The sequence below is a fragment of the Notamacropus eugenii genome, chromosome 5 (assembly GCF_028372415.1).
Source record: "Notamacropus eugenii isolate mMacEug1 chromosome 5, mMacEug1.pri_v2, whole genome shotgun sequence".
In the NCBI taxonomy this organism is placed as follows: Eukaryota; Metazoa; Chordata; class Mammalia; order Diprotodontia; family Macropodidae; genus Notamacropus; species Notamacropus eugenii.
The window spans coordinates 282956603-282978700 of record NC_092876.1 but is presented as its reverse complement, the minus strand read 5'-3'; the positions used below and the strand labels follow the sequence as shown (position 1 = coordinate 282978700).

The window sequence follows — 22098 nt, the reverse complement described above, 5'->3', positions numbered from 1 at the left end:
CTCCTAATCTTGGTTGCATTGGCTTTGTTTGTGCAAAAACTTTTCAATTTAATATTACCACAGATTTTTAAAGTGCAGAAAATGGAATAATTGTTATTCATTAAGATTAAGTATATTGAAAGGAAGACAGTTGCCTTGAACTGTATTTACAGTAGTGGCTTCTATTAATGATCCTTGTAACTTAGCATTAGAAAGGAATATATTGACTGTTTAAGAGTTTAAGTGGGGGGTGGAGCCAAGATGGCGGAGTAGAAAGACACACATACACATAGTTCCGAACCCACAACCCATAGAACATCTGTAAAGAGGAACTCATGGTGAATTCTGGAGCAGTAGAGGCCACAGAACAGTGGAGCGAAGGAGATTTCTGTTCCAGAGGGACCTGCAAACTTCTCGCAAAAGGTCCTTCGCACCGTGGACTGGGCGCCGGGACTGGGAGCCGAGTACAGCCCTGCCACGCCCGTGGCACCGAGAGGAGCAGATCCGAGTGGGCTTCCCGGAAGGGGATCTCCAGCGGCCGTGCGGGTCCCTCCACCCACAGGTGACTGGGGTCGGTGAGAGGGTCTCTTTGGCGGGTCGAGAGGGGAGTGGGGTGCCCCCATAACTCAGGCCCCCTTGGGAGGCAGCAGCTGAGGTAGCGGCAGACCAGGGCTCCCCAAGCAGGCAGGAGCCTGGATCCATTGTTGAAGGTCTCTGCATAAACCCCCTGAGGGAACTGAGCCCCCTGGGGCTGCCCTGCCCCCACCTGAGCACCTGAACTTAATCTCACACTGAATAGCAGCCCTGCCCTGAGGCTGGGAAGCAACATTTGAATCTCAGACCCCAAGCGCTGGCTGGGAGGATCAGGAGGCGAGGTGGGTGTGAGGAGAATATTCAGAGGTCAAGTCACTGGCTGGGAAAATGCCCAGAAAAGGGAAAAGAAATAAGACCATAGAAGGTTACTTTCTTGGTGAACAGGCATTTCCTCCCTTTCTGATGAGGAAGAACAATGCTTACCATCAGGCAAAGACACAGAAGTCAAGGCTTCTGTATCCCAGCCCACTCAGTGGGCTCAGGCCATGGAAGAGCTCAAAAAGAATTTTGAAAATCAAGTTAGAGAGGTGGAGGAAAAGCTGGGAAGAGAAATGAGAGACATGCAGTCAAAGCATGAAAAACAAGTAAACACCCTGCTAAAGGAGACCCAAAAAAATGCTGAAGAAAATAACACCTTGAAAAATAGGCTAACTCAATTGGCAAAAGAGGTTCGAAAAGCCAATGAGGAGAAGAATGCTTTCAAAAGCAGAAATAGCCAAATGGAAAAGGAGATTCAAAAGCTCACTGAAGAAAATAGTTCTTTCAAAATTAGAATGGAACAGATGGAGGCTAATGACTTTATGAGAAACCAAGAAATCACAAAACAAAACCAAAAGAATGAAAAAATGGAAGATAATGTGAAATATCTCATGGGAAAAACCACTGACCTGGAGAATAGATCCAGGAGAGACAATTTAAAAATTATGGGACTACCTGAAAGCCATGATCAAAAAAAAGAGCCTAGACATCATCTTTCATGAAATTATCAAGGAAAACTGCCTTGAGATTCTAGAACCAGAGGGCAAAATAAGTATTCAAGGAATCCACAGAACACCGCCTGAAAGAGATCCAAAAAGAGAATCTCCTAGGAACATTGTGGCCAAATTCCAGAGTTCCCTGGTCAAGGAGAAAATATTGCAAGCAGCTAGAAAGAAACAATTCAAGTATTGTGGAAATACAATCAGGATAACACAAGATCTAGCAGCTTCTACATTAAGGGATTGAAGGGCATGGAATAGGATATTCCAGAAGTCAAAGGAACTAGGACTAAAACCAAGAATCACCTACCCAGCAAAACTGAGTATAATACTTCAGGGGAAAAATTGGTCTTTCAATGAAATAGAGGACTTTCAAGCATTCTTGATGAAAAGACCAGAGCTGAAAAGAAAATTGGACTTTCCAACACAAGAATGAAGAGAAGCGTGAAAAGGTGAACAGCAAAGAGAAGTCATAAGGGACTTACTAAAGTTGAACTGTTTACATTCCTACATGGAAAGACAATATTTGTAACTCTTGAAACTTTTCAGTATCTGGGTAGTGGGTGGGATTACACACACACACACACACACATGCACACACGCACTCACACATAGAGACAGAGTGCACAGAGTGAATTGAAGAGGATGGGATCATATCTTAAAAAAATGAAATCAAGCAGTGAGAGAGAAAGATATTGGGAGGAGAAAGGGAGAAATGGAATGGGGCAAATTATTTCTCATAAAAGAGGCAAGCAAAAGACTTATTAGTGGAGGGATAAAGAGGGGAGGTGAGAGAAAAACATGAAGTTTACTCTCATCACATTTGACTAAAGGAAAGAATAAAATGCACACTCATTTTGGTATGAAAACCTATCTTACAGTACAGGAAAGTGGGGGAGAAGGGGATAAGCAGGGTGGGGGTGATGATGGAAGGGAGGGCATGGGGAGGAGGGAGCAATTTGAGGTCGACACTCATGGGGAGGGACAGGATCAAAAGAGAATAGAAGTAATGGGGGACAGGATAGGATGGAGGGAAATATAGTTAGTCTTATACAGCACAACTATTATGGAAGTCATTTGCAAAACTACACAGATTTGGCCTATATTGAATTGCTTGCCTCCCAAAGCGAAGGGGTGGGGAGGGAGGGAGGTAAAGAAGTTGGAACTCAAAGTGTTAGGAACAACTGTTGAGTAATGTTCTTGCCACTAGGAAATAAGCAATACAGGTGAAGGGGTATAGAAAGTTATCTGGCCCTACAGGACAAAAGAGAAGACAGAGACAAGGGCAGAGAGGGATGATAGAAGAGAGAGCAGATTGGTCATAGGGGCAGTTAGAATGCTTGGTGTTTGGGGGGGGGAGGGGATAAAAGGGGAGAAAATTCGGAACCCAAAATTTTGTTAAAATGAATGTCAAATAAATAAATAAATAAAAAGGGGAAAAAAAAGAGTTTGTGACTTGCCCAAAGTCACACAAGTCAGGATACTTTGGCTTAAAAAAAGGAAACAATTTCCTCAAAGTCGCAGCTCTGTAGAGCCCACACTAGGACCCATGCATTTTGATTTCTAGTCTGGGGACTGTTTCCCAAATTAATGATGTCATTATTTAAATTAAAATTTTTCATTGTCAGTCATATTTTTTTCTTCTGTAGCCTTTCTCCATACCTCCAAAAGAAAAATGCCCTCTAACAAATACTCATGATTAAGGTCATATAAAAAATTATTTTCATTCTGCATGTTTAGTCCATTATTTCTGATAGGAAGTGAGTAGCATTTTGATGAAAACATTTATTAATGAAGTTAATAAATTAATGAAAGGCAGGTACTGTGCTGAGGCCTCAGGATACAAATATACAATTAAGATGGACCTTGCCCTTAAGGAAGTTATTTTTAAAATTAATTTATTTGTTTTCAGTGTTCTACAATCACTTCCATAAGCCTTAGATTTTCTCCCTCCCCAAGATGAAGTGTAATCTTGTATGGGTTCTACACGTACATTCTTATTAACTGCATTTTCACATTAGTCATGTTGCATTAAAATTAATGAGAGAAACCATGTGAAAAAACAAATCAAAACAAAACATAACACAAGAGAAAATATTCTACTTCATTCTGTGTTCCAGTTCCATAGTTCTTTCTCTGAATGTGGAGGGCATTTTGCCTCAAGAGTCCTTTTGGGAATGTTTTAGGTCCTTGCATTGCTGTGAAGGGCTAGGTCTGCGAGAAACTGCCTTTGCACACTGTGGCTATTACTGTGTACAGTGTTCTCCTGGTTCTGCTCATTTCACTCAGCATCAGTTCATATAAGTCCTTCCAGACCTCTCCGAAGTCCTCATCATTTCTTATAGCACTATAGTATTCCATTACATTCATATACCACAACTTGTTCAGCCATTCCGCAACTGATGGGCATCCCCTTTATTTCCAGTTCTTGGCTACCACAAAGAGACCTGCTATAAATATTTTTGTACATGTGGGACCTTTTCCCATTTTTATGATCTCTTTGGGATACAGTCCTAGAAGCAATATTGCTGGGTCAAAGGGTATGCACATTTTTGTTCTAATAAGGGAAGACAACATATAGTAGATGGGTGCGATGGTCGCTGCCAGGATGTTTTGAATTATATAGTTACAGGGATGGTGATTGCAATTGCCATAAGGCTGAGTGAGGTGGCATGCCTTCAAGATGGTTAGAGAACAGCTGGAAATGGGTCTGGGTCAGACTTATTTAAGAAGTGTCATCATTTAGCAAGTTAGGACCACTAGGGTAAGATTTGAGGGTTGGATGGAGGTGGTGCCTGGAATGAAGTGGTATGGCATAAAGATGGCAAGAACATTGTGCATATATCCATTTTCCAGTTTACTGTGGTGTAAAAGCGTAATGTGCTCGGAGATTTTAATTTTATTTTAAAAATATATTAAGTTTTCAAGGAGTACATTAATATGCAAATATGTTCATCCAAATTCCCTTCTCCCCACCCCTAAGTTCAGAAGACCATCTTCTCATAACAAAGCTCAGAAAAGCAAGAAGGGAAAAGCCATTTCAGCAAAACTAACTTTGCAGTGTTCTGTACCCATTGGTCCCCCACATCTTCATAAAAGTAAGGGAAGGTTTTTCCCTTCATTTCTCAGTTGATATTTTTAGATGAAAACTCATGAAACAAAAAATTTGAAGAAATAGAAAAAATTTTGATTTTTCTAATTAAATGTAGTAGAAAATAGAAACAGGTAAAACAGATAATCCTAGCTTTTTTAGTGGCATTTACAATCATTTTTAAGATGAGGAAATTAGAAAAAAGTAAGTGGATATTATATACATTTTTTCTAATTAAATGATTACATCTGGTGCCAGTGGTGTGTATCATGGAGTCTAGACCTCCTGTCCCTCTGGCCCCCTTCCCTCCTGTACGCTTTTAAAAGTCTTTTTAAAAGATACTTAAGAAAGTATTTTTGGACCTTAATGTTACTAAAAATATTTATTGGGAAAAATAGATGAGGACTGAGGTGGGATAAAATAGTAGATAAAAAAGAATAAAAATTTCTAAGTTGCGAAGGATTTAATCGTGTTCCTCAGTACAACCTTAGGGAAGTAGACTCTTGGCTCCCTGCTCTCATTTGCATGAATATGCAATGAATTTTTTGTTGAAGAATGAATGGGTGGTGAAAACTCGGATTTAGTTTTCTTGGTCTCACTGCCTAGAAGACTCAATTATAGGTACAGGATCCTAGGACTTGCACATTCTCTAGGACTACTCACATTCTCCTAATTAGGTCTTTTTCATGAGATTGACCATTGGCTACACCTAAGAGAAATCCCATTGTTCTTACCCTGTCCCTTCCCCTATTAGGAAAAAAAAAATCTCTTCCTTCTTTTTGCCCCTCTAATCTCCAAAAATACCTGTAGGAAGGAAGACTTGGGTTGCCTAGCCTCCTACCTCCTACCTCCTGTGGAGGGAGGGAGTAGGGAGGACTTCCAGATTGGGACAAACTGATTCCTGCCTTTTCTTTGGAGGTTTCTCAAACAGACAGTGAGGCCAGGGCCATGACATTGACAGGCTTACCCCAGTTCACAACAACATGGCATGTCAAATAGTTGGACATAGCAATACAAATCATTGACCTTTAATCTTCTAATCATTTACCTTTATCAGTTACTCTCACTGTTACTCTCTCTGGACTCATTCTCCAGTGATGAACAGCCCCACCTACTTTCCCCATCCCTGTGATAGTTGTGTTTGTCCTTCATTTTCAAAGAGGACCATGACATCAGGGAAATGATGACAGGACTTGTGCTTGACTTTTTTTTGAGTGAGGGAGGGCTGTGCAAGGTCACTAGCCTCACTTTCTCCTCTAGAGACATCTGGTCCAGTGGCCAGCTATCCATCAAGACAACTGGACTTGACCCAGGATGCAGTGGGAGAACCTGGCCCTTCAAAGGCCTTTTGAAGTACTCAGTGAGGTAATGCCCATTCAATGAATAGGCCTCTTTAAGAAGAGAGTCAAGGGATGGCCCCTTTAATTAGAAACATAATACTAAAGCCTAGACCACTGAAGAGCAAACAAGCTGACTCCTCCCCTCACTGTCAACAACCCCCTGAGAGTAGATGCTGTTATTATCCGCTTTTAACAGATGAGAAAACTGAGACTTAGTGACTTTCTCAGATAGTAAGACAGAAGGTGTCTGAGGAAAGATTTGAACTCAAGTCTTTCTGACTCCCAAGTCCAGTCCTCCAACCTCTGCATCATCTGGCTGCCTCCTTTCCTTCTTGTTCCTCGAATGCAGCCCTTCCTCCTTCTGATTGCTATGGTTGTGCACCATCTGTGCTCCTGCTTGGAATGCTGTCCTTCCCAAACAGACGCTTTGAATTTCTGACCCTTTAAGAGTCTCTTATGCTACTGTTCTTTTCCATCTACTCTAAATTTATCTTGCCTCTTCTGATTTATGCATGTTGTCTCCCCTGTTAGAATGTGAGCTCCCTGAAGGCAAAGATTGTTTTTGCTTATCCTTTATTTCCCCTGTGCCTAACCCAGGCAAATAGTAGGTAAGCTCTTAATAAATTCTTGTTGATTGATTGGATTGTGTCCTTTGGTTTCAAATTTGACATTTTTCATGCTTTCCCTGTCCTTGGAACCTCTCTAACCTTGGACCTTCCTACTCTCCCCCTTCAAATCCTCAATTAGTTGGATGGATTATTGTGAAATTCATCCTTCCACCAGCAGACGTTTGCCCTCATAGCAACTGAAGGTCTGGGCTCCCATATGTGGTCCAATGTATGAACTCTGCTTCCATCTAAACTTCTCTCTCCTGGTCCAGCACCAACTTTCTACTTCTTTGTTAGAGGTTAGCTGATGGATATTCTCTAGAACCAATAAAGATTAGATAACAAGAATAATAGTTAGCATTGATGTAGCACTTTAAGGTTTACATGGTTTACTTAATTTGATCCCTTATTCTCATTCTGGAACTGAGAAATGTCAGTGGTGATTTACCAATCCTTATTTTAGAGTGATTGGTATTGTTGTAAAATGAGGGAGATTATATGAATTCTCTGGTTGCTTTTAGCTCTAAATTTATGATGTATTAGCTTAAGTCTAAGAAAATATTGTCATTTGCCCTTCTCCTCCTCTCTGCTTCCCTCACTTTTTTTCTTGGGGCCTCCACTTAATATGAGCAGTATCAGACATTTGAATTAGAAAGCATTCAAATGCTACTACCTTATTTCAAAGTTTGGTGTTATTTTTTTCCCCCTCCAGAAAGACCACAGAATTCTTTTCCCCCCACCACTGAAAAAAATGCACTAGTTTGTTTTTCCCCTAGGCAGTTTGAATACTTTTTTTCATGGTTTTTTAGAGTTCAAATATGAGTTTATTATTTCATTTCAAAATTATCTCTTCTTGAAGTTTATGCTTGATTTTTATTTTCTGCATATCTGGAAACATTATAACTGCTCCTGAACTTAGATCACTTGATAGATCAGAGGAACTTATTAATTGGACTTTTTCCTCCCTAAAAATGGACAGTCAAGATGGGTACAAGTTAAAACATTGTTTTCAGGCACAGTGGTCCTCAAAGTGAGGTAGAGGATCCATATTTTCGTAACAATACTAAGATCAACTCAGTAGTACAGTGGTTAGAATGTTGGGCCAGGCCTGGACTTGGGAAGACCTGAGTTCAAATTTGGTTTTTAGACACTTCCTAGCTGTATGACTGAGCAAAATCACTTACCTTCTGTTTGCCTCAATTTTCTCATCTCAAAAATGGGGATAATAATAGCACCTACCTCTTGGTTGTTGTGAAGATAGAATGAGATAATATTTCTTAAGAGATTAGCAGAATGCTTGGCCTTCAGCTGCTTAATAAATGCTTGGTCCCTTCCCACTCCCACATTAAAATACTCTCACTTATTTTCCAATCACACATCTCTGTGAGGGCAGATTTTCTTCATATACTTAAGGTGAAACAATGTATTTCAACAAAGTGAATGTAGAAACAGTTATGAGAATCCACCTATCTTCTATTAAGCCAGACATTAAAGAGATTTGCAAAAATAGGTAAAACAATGACTCTCTTTGAAAATGTAGTTATTTTTCATAAAAATTTTATTCCTCACTTAACATGTAATAGATTTATTACTGTTATTTTAAAACAAACTAAAATTTTGTAAAAAAATTTATCTGTTTTAATTTCTAGTACAGCAAATATTGAGAGCTATAAACAAAACTTCTTTGAGGTCCTCAGTAGTTTTTAAGAGTGTAAAGGACACTATATTATTAGTTTTACTTAACTTTTTCTCCATTACAAGAGAATCCTTAGGAATTGGGAGCAATTCATAAATGTTTGTAATATAAAAACAAAACGCAAAAATACTGTCTTAAATGAATTTTTTTAATGCAAAAGGGTCTTGAAATCACAGAGTTTGAGAACTAATGCTTTTTTTTAAAAAATTACAATTTACTTTAACATTAATTTTAAAAAGTTTATTTGAATTCCAAATTCTCTCCCTTTCTCTGACTCCTCCATTACCCACTGAGACGGCAAGTAATATAATATCAGTTGTATATCAATTATACATGCATGAAGTCACACAGAACATTTCCATATTAGCTGTGCTGCCAAATGAAGTAAGAGAAAAAAGTATGCTTCTAGGCAACAGAGCAGTCTATGTTAGTTGCTTGACTACTATTAGAGGAGTCCACTAGCGGTAACTAGGCTATTGCAGTTTTTCTCCCTTTAATACTGATCCTCCTTCCCCTTCCCCATAGCTCATAAAAAAGATCTTTTATTTTTAAAAATGATATTATTTCTGTGCGATTAATAATAATGATATCAGCAATTTAAATATAAAAATATAGTCATAATGTTATCATGCATGCTTTAGGTTATTTCATGATTACCCTCTAGCAAAATGGAGTGGTTAGTTTTCTTATGCCAAGTAAACCAGAGATCCACTGAGAATCATTTTTATTATTCCAACAAATAGCTACCCTAGGAATCACATATCTAGGCCCTATATAAAGGAGAAGAGGTGACAAAATCCAGTTATCCATTTATTTTCTACTCATGCATGTCTCCCAGAATCCTCAGTCAGAATGGAGTTCATGAAGAAATCCAGGGTGAAGAAAAGAAAAGCAGAATAAGAAACAGACAACTTGATTATTCTCCCTCTATCCACTTGTTTGAATTGGTAGTGATTATATATGTATGCTCACTAAAGAATAGAAGTAGGAAAAAGGATGGGAGCAGGAAGTGATCTTACTTATCTTAAAACATGAATAAGAACACTTTGCTTATTTTAAATAAAATACTAATTTCTGATGCTAACAGATAAATTAAAATTCTTTTTTTAATTTGACAGGTGCTATACTTGGCAGATCAGAAACGCAGGAGTGCATCTTCTATAATGCTAATTGGGAAAAAGACAGAACGAATCGTACTGGTGTTGAACCTTGTTATGGTGACAAAGATAAAAGACGACACTGCTTTGCAACATGGAAAAATATTTCAGGCTCAATTGAAATAGTAAAGCAAGGCTGTTGGTTGGATGATATTAACTGTTATGACAGGTGAGTAAGCAAAAGTCTTATGTGAAACTCTGTAAAACTTTTTATTGAGTAATTGTTAGAGAGGAATACCAATTCAAAGGATTTTAAAGAATTGCTATATTTCTATAATATTTCTTTCTGGTTTTAGATAAAAATTAGTGATTGTATTTTAAAAAAGTAATAAACAGGTTACATCTTCAGTATGTTTTAAATAAGCATCTAGGTAGCAAGTGTAATACCTAAACATAGAACTATTTTCCCCCAAAGTTGTCAGGATTATTAAATAATTTTTGTCCATTTTCTTTTTCTTTTTTTTATTTTTGTCCATTTTCAAGGAAAATAGATTTTCTAATTGCTTTACAGGTTTCTTTGCCTAATCTGTATAGGAGAGAAAGGCATTAGAAATCTTATTCTTTCATTTTTTTTGTAGTTTGGTGCAGTGGATAGAGCACGAGTGCAGGAGTCAGGAGGAACTGAATTCAAATCTCACCTCAGACACTTAACAGTCACTAGCTGTCACTTACCTTGGGCAAGTCACTTAACCCCAATTACCTCATCCTGAGTCATCTCTAGTCATCCCGATGAATATCTGGTCACTGGATTCAGATGGCTCTGGAGGAGAAGTGAGGCTGGTGACCTTCACAGCACTCCCTCACTCAAAACAAAGTCAAGTGCAAGTTATGTCATTATTTCTCTGATGGCATGGTCTTCTTCAGCAACCAAGGATGAACAGACTGTATCTTTCCTTAAATATCTAGTAGTAGCTGATTTTACTCTATTTTATTTCTTTCAGGAGTGTTCTTTGTTTTCTTTCCCAAGAGACATTTTAACTTGACATTAAAAATTATTTAAGAAAATCATCCCTATTTACAAAGCCATTTCATTAAGTGAACTTGTTTTAAATGTTTCTTTTGGAGTGGAGTGATATGGTCTTTGGGTTTCTGACTAAAGGGGAGATATTGCAGTGAGATTACCACAGGTATTTTTTGCTTATTGGTTAGAATTAGCGACTTGATTTTTATAAGGGCATTGGAGATTAGAGGATCTAGCAAAAAAAAAAAAAAGACAGTCCTCAGTTAGTTACCTTATATTTCAGAATTAAAAAGTACTTGCTTCCTCATGTGACTTCAGTACTAACTAGTCCGTGTTATGATCATCATTTAGCCACTACAGATCAGAGCATAGCTGTATATCATTAATGGGTGATAGATATATTTGAAAGCTCTGTCCAAAAGGTATGTGTTATATTTTACATTCATAGGAAAATTACTTAGTCTTTAAATTAGACAAATTTCCTTTTTTCCCCTATTTATTTCTTTTTGACCAGAGGGCCTTGTTAGAAGGGTGATATGATCTCATACACTGAAATATAATATTTTTCTTTCTTTTTTTCTTCTTGTTTTTGGAACATGGCAATTATGGAAATTTGTTTTACATGTCTTCATATTTGTAATGAGTTTTGTATTTTTTGCCTTCTCAGTGGGGGAATATAGTACTAAAAATAAAATGGAATGGAACAAATGCCTTTTTTTTTTTTTTAGTACTTATATTTATTGGGAAACAGCTAATGGATCAGAAAGTTTTCAAGTTATAAGTTATCATTGATGCACAAGTAGAGATTGAAATCCTTGAACCCTTTTTGGTAAAAAAAACTCTTTTTTTTTATCTTTGAATATCTTCTGATTGAAGGAAACGGTTGGGTTATCAGTAAATCAGCAAATACTTTTGAAACTTCATCTATAATCTAGGGGACTCTGCTAGGTGCTGGTGAAAAAGGCAGCATAGCCTGGAGCCTCTGTCATCTGAGACTTCTATTTCACAGACATCTAGAGCAAAGGTGTCAAACTTCTTTCCCAGGGCTCCTGAACCAGATTACAATATAATTGGAAAATCTTAAGCAAAATAATTAAAAATACAATGTAAAATAGTTAATGCTAATCTCTAATTTTTTTTAAGTCAGTCTTCTGCCACAGTTCTATTTGAGTTTGACACCACTGCTTTAGATGGTCATAGATCTGGAGCTAGAAGGGACCTCAGAAACCACTGACTCCCTCATCTTAAAATGAGGAAAATGAGGCAAAGAGGGGTTAATTAATTGCCCAAGGTTACATAGGTGACTTTAAGCATCTGTGGTGGTGATGCTGGTGTTAGAACCTTAAGCCAGGTCCCCTTTCTGTTTTTAAAGGAACATAATTCCAAATGAGGGAAAATGGGATTAGTCTGAAGAGATTTTTGTGGAATCATAGAGATCTCCCCAACTGAGATTTAAATACAAATGCACAAAAGATAGAAATGAAGCCAGGCAAAAAAGGATGAATATAAGGTAGCACTGTGCTGTAAAAACAGTGTCAGGATGGTTAAAACTCAAAATGAGCTGAGCAAAACTAAGGATAACAAAAGGATTTGTGTTGTTTCAGTTCTGTTAAGGGAGGAAAGAGCATCCAAGAGGGAGAGGACCTTTAATGGGAGATGGATGGGATAATGATTACTTACTACTGAGGTGGGGCAGAGCTGTTCAGTTCATATTTTACTATAGTTTTCTCTGTCAGCAATAATGACCCTTGCCCTGGAAATGACTAAGAAGGAGTTTATACCTAAGAGAAGTAAAGCTATAGTAAGAAATCACCTAGCTAGCTTCCCTTGATGAATTCAGGTCACCTGGCCCAGATGAATTACATTGAGTAATAAAAGAACTGACAGATGTGATTGTGGAGTCACTGTCAGTGAAATTTGAAAGATCACAGAAAAATGGGAGCCATACCACAAAATTGGAGAAGGGCAAATGTCCTGATTTTCAAAAAAGTGAAGAAAATAGTGTCTGCAAACTATAGATACTTGTTAACTTGACTTTACTTTCTGGAAAAATTCCAGAATAGCTTGTTAAAGACCTACCTGGTGAGCATCTAAAGAGAAAAGCAGTATTTACAAAGAGCCAGCACGACTTCGTCAGGAACAAGTCATGTTGCACTACCCTCACTTTGCTTTTCGGTGGATTTCTAAACTAGCAGATGAAGAAAATGTAGTAATGTAGATATAGATTACCTATATTTCAAGAAAAACTTTGCATAAAATATTTCATGCTATTTTTGAGGAGAAGGTGGAGGAATTTGGATTAGATGACCATTTAGTTAGATGAATTTAGAAGTTTGGGAGGCCTTACTAAAAGGGTTGCTGTAGGGTAACAGTGATCAGCATGGCAGAATATTTCTATTGTAGTGTTGTAGCAAGTAATCTTTGCTGGGCCCTGTGCTGTAGGTATAGATAATATTCTCATCATGTTTGCTGGAGTTATCATCTTAAAGGACCTTGACAGGCCTAGAACAATGGATTGAATCTATTTAACACAATAGATTTGGGTTAAAAAAATTAACTTCACAAGTACACGATGAGGAAGATATGGTTGGACATTAGTTGTGCTGAAAAAGATCTGTTGGTTTTAGTGGATTGCAAGACCAGTATAAGTCAATAGGATGCCATGGGGGCCAAAACACTAGTGGAGCATTGGGTTTGAAGAACAGAGGCATATCTTCTAGGAATAGGGAGGGGAGAAGAGCCCACTTGTACCACTGTCCTTGTCAGACCTCCTGTATTGTTCAGAGTCAAAACTTAACAAGGAGATTAATGAGCTAGACAGAATGTCCAGAGGAGGCCATTGGGGAAGGTGAAGGGCCTTTTAATGTGAGAGTTAGTTAAAGGACAGTGTAAGTGTCTGTATGAATTTTAAGGGCTGGCATATCAAATAGTGTTTAGCCTTGTTCTTGGCCCCAGAGGTTAGAATCAGAAACAGTGGGTAGAAGGTGCAAAATGTCCAATTTGAACTATACGTCAAGAAGAATTTTCTGATAATTATGACATTCTCAAAGTAGAATGTCTGTCTCAAGCAGAAGCTTAAACCACCACTTGTTAGCCTTTTTAGTTGTTCAGTCACTCCTGAAGGAACATTTTGGAAATTCTGATGAAACTAAGAGACTAATAAAATATTAAAAGTTAAATCCAATTCAAACCACTCATTGAAAGTTGGCTTTGGCCTCTACAATGAATAGTTCAATGACACATTACTGAAAGTTGAAAAATTTTGAGTTTTCTAGTTTTTTAAGTAATTGTAATTTCTTGAGTATAAGGGAACTCCTATTGAGAAGCTTCTTAGAGTTAGCTTTGGGAACCTACCACCTTGTCCAAGGTGACACAGCTTCTGTGTGGCAGAGGCAGTCTTTGTCGCTAAGCCCTGCTACTTCTAAACATCAGCTTTTCTAAACAAGTTAAAAATGAATAGGACTACAGGAAAAAGCAAGAAAAGAAAAAGAAGGGCTCAAAATGCTTAAGAAGTAGTAACCAGAGAATAAAACATAAATTTAGATAGAGGAAAAGTAATTTTCATAAAAATTGATTGGCTGATACTCAGTTAGAGACCTAGCTATAAATGCTGAAGGGGACATTTTGTTGTAATTACACAGTTGACATATTTATTAATAATGAATTTACATTCATCTTTTGCTATCCACTAAATACATGACCGTGGGTGTTACCTTTTTATTAGAATTTAATTCTGCTAAAATTTACTGAGACTTTCTTTTAAAACTGAGCTTTAGATCTGAGTGTACTTCTGGTTGTGAATTCAACATCTTACTCCAATGAGAAGATCCCTGGTTATTTTAAAAATGCATCTTAAATTTATTTGATGAATTTTCAGCTAACTTTTGGTTTAAAATAAGTAAGAAATACTCAATAATTTCAGTATTTTGTGTTTGTTTTATGCAGATCTGGTGTTGAAGGCCTGACTTTGCTTTATTACTTGGGTTAATTTTGTTGGAGTCCATGTGCTTTATCTTAATGTTTGTATATAAAACACTTTTTAATAACTTCTTATTTATCTCTGTTTTGCATAGAGTTCTCAGAAAGGCAGAATGCTTCTTTAGTTAGGTATTTATACATTTGAGTGATATCTACATGTTTATTACCCTAACGCTGCCCCATGTGTTTAGGGAATGTAAACCTGCTACTATAAAAATGATAGAGCACATTCCACAGCCAAACACAACTGAGTTTTGGAATCTAATGTTCCCTTCCATTAACTTGAATTGTAGAATTGATAATATGTTGCTTTTTTCTTGACAGGTGGAGAAGGGAATTTTATTTCATATAATCCTTTAGAGTAAGATATTCTTAGACCGTCCTAAATACTTGCACATTGTCATACTCAAGGATTTCAAGTGATCTTTTTTCATTGTCGCTGTTCCCTTCACCAGCTTCATATCACAGTCCCTCACTATCTTAGTAGACCTTCATATTTTGCTGTGCGAAGGATTCAGCCTTCTTGTAATGAACCTTTCTGAACTTAGCCTAGTTTTAAGATATCAGACTATAATTTTTTGCTGGTTGTCAGTTTGATAAAACCTCTCTCAGAATTGCAGTTCCTTGATTACCCAGAATTACATCTATGCCACAGTGAGGCATCTCAATAAGATTTTAGTATTATTAAACCGGAGGACACATTTTTACAACTATCTGATTTAAAAAAAAAAAGAAAATAAAAATTTTAGATTATTTTAATGGTTATTATTAGAGAACATTTGAAAGGAGCATGAAACCAAATTTTAAGTAACAAATGATAGAATGGTCTTTTTATCAGAAAAGATCCGGAAGGAAGATGCTATGTCATTTTTGCTAAATGAATCAATGGATTGTAAACAATAAAAATATGAAGTTTAACAGAAATATAATATTCATTTGTTTTAATGCTGACACTTTTTAAATAAAATTTTAAATAGTTGATAAATATTCAAAAGACTACAATTTTAATTTTTTCTTTTTTCCTGATTGTTTAGGAATGATTGTGTTGAGAAAAAGGACAACCCTGAAGTATATTTCTGTTGTTGTGAAGGCAACATGTGCAATGAAAGGTTTTTCTATTTTCCAGAGATGGAGATCACAATACGTAAGTTAGTGGGGGAAAGGGGAGGGAGATCTAATCAACCAGCCACTTAAAATTTAGTCTTTTTATGATTTTGATAGGGGTAGGTAAGCATTAGATGTATTTCTTTTTCCTCCTTTTCTTTCCTTTCCTTATTCAGCTCTTGAGCCTTCAATAACTATTAATACAGAGTTTTGTATATCAATTTTGAATGTGATTATTTTTCCTTATCCATAGCAACTTCCAATCCAGTTACACCCAAGCCACCCTTGTTCAGCACCTTGCTTTATTCATTGGTACCTATCATGCTAATTGCGGGAATTGTGCTGCTTTCGTTTTGGATGTATAGGCATCACAAGTTGGCATACCCTCCTGTACTTGTTCCAACCCAAGTAAGTTATTCTGTCATGTTCATTTTTAATGTTGTTTCAAAATTATCTATGTTAAGGTTTTTTGTTTTTTTTTGTTTTGTGAGAAAGGTTTTGTTCTAGGATTTTAAAGAAATTGAAAGTCTGGTTGTATTTCTCTGTTGCTAAATATAGGCACATGTAGAAGAATTCAGTGACTTAGTGAAAACATTTAGGGACATTAAGAGCAATTTATTGTTTTCAGTTATTTTATAGAGATATATTGTCATGGAAATTTTGGTTAATTTGCCATGTCAAAAATCCCTTTTTCCTAGAACCTGCTGTAGGATGGATGGGGGACAAAGTGGGGACTGGGATAGCATTCCAGTTTTTTTCTGGAGAATTTTTTTTTTCAACCCACCACTTCTGGGAGGATATAATTACTTTCAGAATGCACCCTATTAGGTTTAGTCATTCAGGGGAAGCAGAAGTGGGGGTGGGGTAATCAAGCCAATTCTTCTTTCTCTTATTTCCAGTTCAGTTTCTTTCTCAAACACCTACCTCACAACTCACCAAGCCATCTTTCTTGATAAAGTCTTCTTACACAGATGAAGTGGAACAGATAAAGAAGGTTCTGGCTTATAGTATGAGATTTCTTTGGAAAGAAGTAATAGCACAAAAATTTCAGAAGATGTTGTCAGAAAACAGAATAATTCTGAGATTTTTTTTAAAAAGGGAGCATTTACCTAGGATAAAGAGTAAGAGCCCTTAAAAGCACATCTTTTTTTTTTTTTTGTCTGCACCAATTCTTGATTGAATTTCACCTTCTTATGCTGTCTCCCAGACCTTTTTAGTGGTAGTTGACTTTCTGAGTCTCACTTCTGAGAAAGTTACTGATAGCTTAGTTTTGGATGATCATATGAAACAGTTTTCCTTACTTTGGATCACAAAAACATATGATACTCTGTAATACAAGTATGTTACTGTGGTCCAGAAAGTTGAATGTTTGTTTGTGTTTGTTCCAGATTTCTCTAAACTCTGGGCTATTTGCATTTCTTTTGATTTAAAGATCAGATTACCTTGCCCTTCTGAACTCCTTGCTTTATCTCTGTGTCATAATACCTGTAGAATTACTGGCTAAAACTTGTTGAAGGAAATGGTCATCTTATAATTTTAGATCCTAAATAACTTTTTGCCCTGAAAATTTGTCTGCACAATATATTTCCTTCTCATGATTTAAAGTGATTTTTAAACTTTTAGCTCCCTCCTCACTTCATCTGCCTAAGATTTAAAAAGGACACAATGCCTGTAAAGTAGTACTTAGTTTCTAAACTTTTAAATAGATAAGGTTTTAGGTATAGTAGAAACACTTGTTTTGTAATTATAGAGTTTTATACTTGTATTAAAATTGATCCACCTAACATTTATTAGACACTGGCTTTTTGCTAAATTCTTTGAATATCAAATATAGGTAAATCATGGGTCTTTTCCACATGGAGCTTATAATCTAGGAAGAGGAATAAGTTAACAAACATGAATAGTTAATTCACTACATTATGTGCCAATTTCATTATAGAGTTGTAAAACAAAGAATTACTTGAAGTGTGATGGTGAATGTCTTTATTGACTAGAAGAAGAGGGCAGTCAGAGAAGGATTCATGGAGGAGTTGGCATTTGAACTGAGCTTGGGATGGGTAGGAATTAAATATGTGTGTGTTTGTTCTTTGTTGCCGAAGAAGACCATGCCATCAGAGAAATAATGACATGACTTGCACTTGACTTTCTTCTGAGTGAGGGAGGGCTGTGCAGGTCACCAGCCTCACTTCTCCTCCAGAGCCATCTGGATCCAGTGACCAGATATTCATCAGGATGACTGGAGATGACCCAGCATGAGGCAGTTGGGGTTAAGTGACTTGCCCAAGGTCACACAGCTAGTGAGTGTCAAGTGTCCTAGGGGCAATTTGAAGTCAGATCCTCCTGAGTCCTGCACTCATGCTCTATCCACTGCACCACCTAGCTGCTCTAGGAATTAAATAAGTGAAGAAATAGACAGGAAATACCCCTTTGTAGAGAACAGTGTGATTGGAGATTGGCAAGTGAGAAGGTGAATGCAAAGCTTATAAGAGGGAGCAAGAGCAGACAGTTTGCTGAGTGTATGAAGTATGATGTAATGCTGTGAGAAAACCACAGTAGTTTGCTGAGTACCTTTCTAATAGCAGTCTTAGGAGATAGGTAGTGTAAATATTACTAACTTCATTTTTGCAGATGAAGAAACTGATGTTCAGAGGGTTTATGTTAATTATAAGTGGTGTCAGCCTTGGGACTCAAACCCAGGTCTCCTGAGTGCAGTACTCTTTGTAGTAAGCCAGAATATCCAAGGAGCACTTAGAAGACATTTGATTTTCTTATACTTGACAGAGGCTTCGATTAGGTTAGCCATAGTACATAGTTTGCCTTTTTTAATCCTATAGTAACTATTATTCTTTTATCTTAAGATTTCAAATCAGGATACATTGTGTAAAGTTGTATAATTGTCTAAAAGGTAATGATCTGGATTTATAGGTATGATCACAAATTTGAGGTTTACAATGATAATATGAAAACTTAGTATTTATCTAGACAACATGTAAGGCATACTTTTCCTGCGTCCTGGCTAGCATAGAATTGCCAGTTCTTTTGGGAACTGTTTGTTTGAAGCTTCAGGCTTTTTAGATAATTATACTAAACGTCATTTATGAAGAACCTATAGACAACTGTCTCTATAGGTCTTGTATTATTTGTCCCTGTGACTTGTATTATAATATATTCATTTCACTTATCTGTTATTGCGTTGGTTCCTTATTTTGAATCCATATAGATTGGAGGGTTTATATAGAGGAGAGGGAATAAGTTTGGGTTTATGAATTATGTTTAAGTGGACATTTGCATGACCCTCTTATTAATGTGTTGTGGAAAAGGAATGTTGCCACCAAGCATAAATGAACTGCCCAATATTCTTTGTGCTTTGTGTGTATCACTACTTTTAATTTTATCTTTTTTATGCAAGATTAGATAGTCTTCTCTTTCAGAAAATAGCTTTTTATTCCATTTAACTTAATGGATATTCCTGTCATCTCAAGATATTTCCTCTGTAGGATGATTAGTGCCATTTATAGTACTTACTGCCTTTGAGAGTTTATAAGGTTTGTTTTGTACTCTTGTCTTATCACTGACCTTACGATACTGTGAAATTCCTGAAGATACTTCATCAGTATATTCAGTATTTATGGAATGGTTATTATGTATATAAAACTTGGCTAACTTTTAGACTAAATTTCACAGAAGATAATTTTTTTACCTTTGGTGATTTAAATACTAAATTGAATGTATTGATGCTAATATGCATAGAACTAAAGGAGAAATCTAAAACAGAGTAGAGACACAGAAGGCACAATTACACTTTTAACACAATTTAATCCTTTAAAACAATGATTTTTAAATTTAGCATCAAGGAGATGTGAGAGGATTAATTAAAATGTGTGTAAATATTCATGTGTATATACATAAATGTTTACGTATATATGTATGTTTATACACATATATCCATGTCCACATATATATGTGGACATGGATATATGGTGTGTATGTGTGTATACATACGTATATGCATATATATATGTATATGTATGTGTATATATATATATATGTATGTATATATGTATACACACACACATTCATATCCCCAGGCTTGTTGGATTGTCCTGCCTGCAATACTTCTTGAACTGTAGCTGCCAATATTTTATCACAAATCCTTGAAACAGTCAAGTTTTTTGTGGTAGTCAAATGAGGGAGGAGTGTAATTTTTTTTTATTTATTTGTTTATTTATTTATTTATTTTTTTATTTTGTAATGTTTAACAATCGCTGCCATACAATTGCGATTTTATCCCTCCCCACCTACCCCCCACTCCCCCCCTCCCTCCCCACGACTGCATACAATTCTGTATAGATTCTACATATACTTTCCTATTGAGTATATTTTCACTATAGTCATGCTATGTAGTCAGACTAAGATAAATGAAAGAAATCGTATAACAAATCAGAACATGATACACAAACACATACACATACACAAACATGATCTGCTACAATATGTGAGTGACTTCCATATTTCTCTCTCTGAGTGTGGCAGGCATTTTGCCTTGAGAGGGAGGAGTGTAATTTTGTGGGGGGAGCAGGTATGGGGACAGGAAAATGAGGCATGGAATAAAGTACATTAATTAGTTCATTGGGGTGGCACAGTGAGTCAGTGGAAGGAATACTGCATTTTAAGTCAAAGGGCCGGACTTTAAGTCTTGCTTCTTTGACTTACTTTGTTACCTTAGGCAAGTCATTGGGTATCTTTGCCTCAGTTGCCTTTTGTGTAAAATGAAGCAGTCAGACTTGATGACTTCTAAGGTCTTGCTCAAAACCTGTATTTCTGTGATTATGTTTTTTGAGAAGTTAATTATGTATAGCTAATAGCTTGCATTTTATGAACACTTTTATTCCTTCATATCCCTATATTAAAAAATCGGTATTAACATTTGATTTCAATTAGAGAATCAAGATCTTTATTCCATGTTTGCCATACATATTTGCTAGTCATTTCTGTAGTATTTTTAGCCTAGAGTTCAATCAGTGTAGTAGGCTGTGTAATAATTATTGCTCTTCTTTATTCAGTGATTTTTTTCCCCCTAAAGCTTTGGTTAAAATCTAATTGTATATATGACTTGGCACCAAACGAAAGCAGTGCTTTTACGTTGTGGTAAAACTTCAGTATTGCAACATAGCAATGTTCATACTGCAGTACAGCATTAGAAAGCTTGCCTACAAGCTTTGAGTAGAAATTTATAGTGACCAATGAATGAACAAGAGTCTTATTTGTGCTCTCAGTCCAATTATCTAAGCTTTCCTTTTTACTCATGGGAGTAGTCAGCAGTCCTTTGAGAAATTTCACATAAAATTGCAGATTCATGTATATTTTCCTAAGAATCTATCTCAATGAATGATATTAGAGCATTGTTTTCACCTGGGCAGTTATAGTTGCTGATTGTTAACATCATGAGAAAATTGTGTAGGATATAAATACGTTTTAGACTGAGCTTTGATGATGAGGGTCTCAAGTCATAATATAGAAGATAGTCTGCCATCTGAAAGTGAAAAAAAAAATTAGAGCTATTGGAATGTGAGAGAGGAATGGGTTTTACTGTTGCATTTTTTTTTGTAAATGTACTCAGAGTATTATGCAACATACTGTCACTGTATTTCTGCAGTAAATTGGAGGTGAGGCCTTAAGAGTTGAACCTTTAGGTGAAGTCAGTCTAACTAATCCTGATTTTGTGAACCTCGAACTGTCAACTGAAGTATCTTTTAGTTCACAGTACACAAATACCTTTTACTCCCTTTGGCCAGAGTGTTGACTTTCTTTGTCTATAGTCAGTGAAATACTTCATAAACAAACATCAGTGGGTAAATGAAAGGTAAACCAGTTTTCCTGTGGCCATGAATCATAGATTTACAAAGATACTGATACATGGACTCTCATTTAAAATAAAACAACACACCAACCCCAACCTTTCTGTGGTTGGATATTAATGTAATCTTTATGAGGCTTCTTGCATTTTCTGGAGACTCACATATGAGCTTAAGTTCCTTAGGTGAAAGATTCATATTTGTAGTTGCAAAGAGTCTGACTTTCTAAGCAAATGGAATTTAGGCCATAGCAATTGCTTGCTTTAAAACAGCATGGGTGTAACTTTAGGGATTATTTCTAAAAACAGATGTGTGAATTGCATCTTAATAGATGACCTTGCGTTGTTGAAATATGAAAATATGGTTTTTGTTGTTGTTGTTGTTTACCATTAATTAAATGTAACAGTGTTTAGGTTTTTCTCCAGAAAAGACTAATAAAGATGTTAGGATATTCTCACTTAAATTTTGTGGTGTTTTGAAAAATTCTTGAGTTGGGCAAATTCCAATACTTCTGATTTTTAAAAAAAGTTAATATATTTTGACACCTTAGATTACTATGCACTTGGAAATCCATGCTGAGGTTTGAAACTCCTTTTACTCATATTGAACTTTTGTCCATGGAAAATACATAAAATAACCACACACCCAGGCTTTAGGAAGAAGTGGTTATTTTTTAATTGTTAACTAATTATAGTGCATTCTTGATTTTTTAGGGGTAAACTATGTATGAATGTGTGGGTAGTCTTGTACTCATTCAC

General features: G+C 36.4%; 1 protein-coding gene across 3 annotated transcripts in view; it reads left to right on the top strand.

The window, feature by feature from the left end:
* ACVR2A (activin A receptor type 2A) overlaps positions 1 to 22098 on the top strand; it is a 138029-nt gene that overhangs the window by 76439 nt on the left and 39492 nt on the right. For 2 of the 3 annotated variants that reach the window (XM_072613161.1, XM_072613164.1), the window contains exons 2-4: positions 9404 to 9611; positions 15416 to 15525; positions 15739 to 15893. In XM_072613161.1, the coding sequence (XP_072469262.1) occupies positions 9404 to 9611; positions 15416 to 15525; positions 15739 to 15893 (473 nt within the window). Of the gene's footprint in view, positions 1 to 353; positions 542 to 9403; positions 9612 to 15415; positions 15526 to 15738; positions 15894 to 22098 lie in introns of those variants that run through there. The other variant, XM_072613163.1, reaches the window with a different exon arrangement.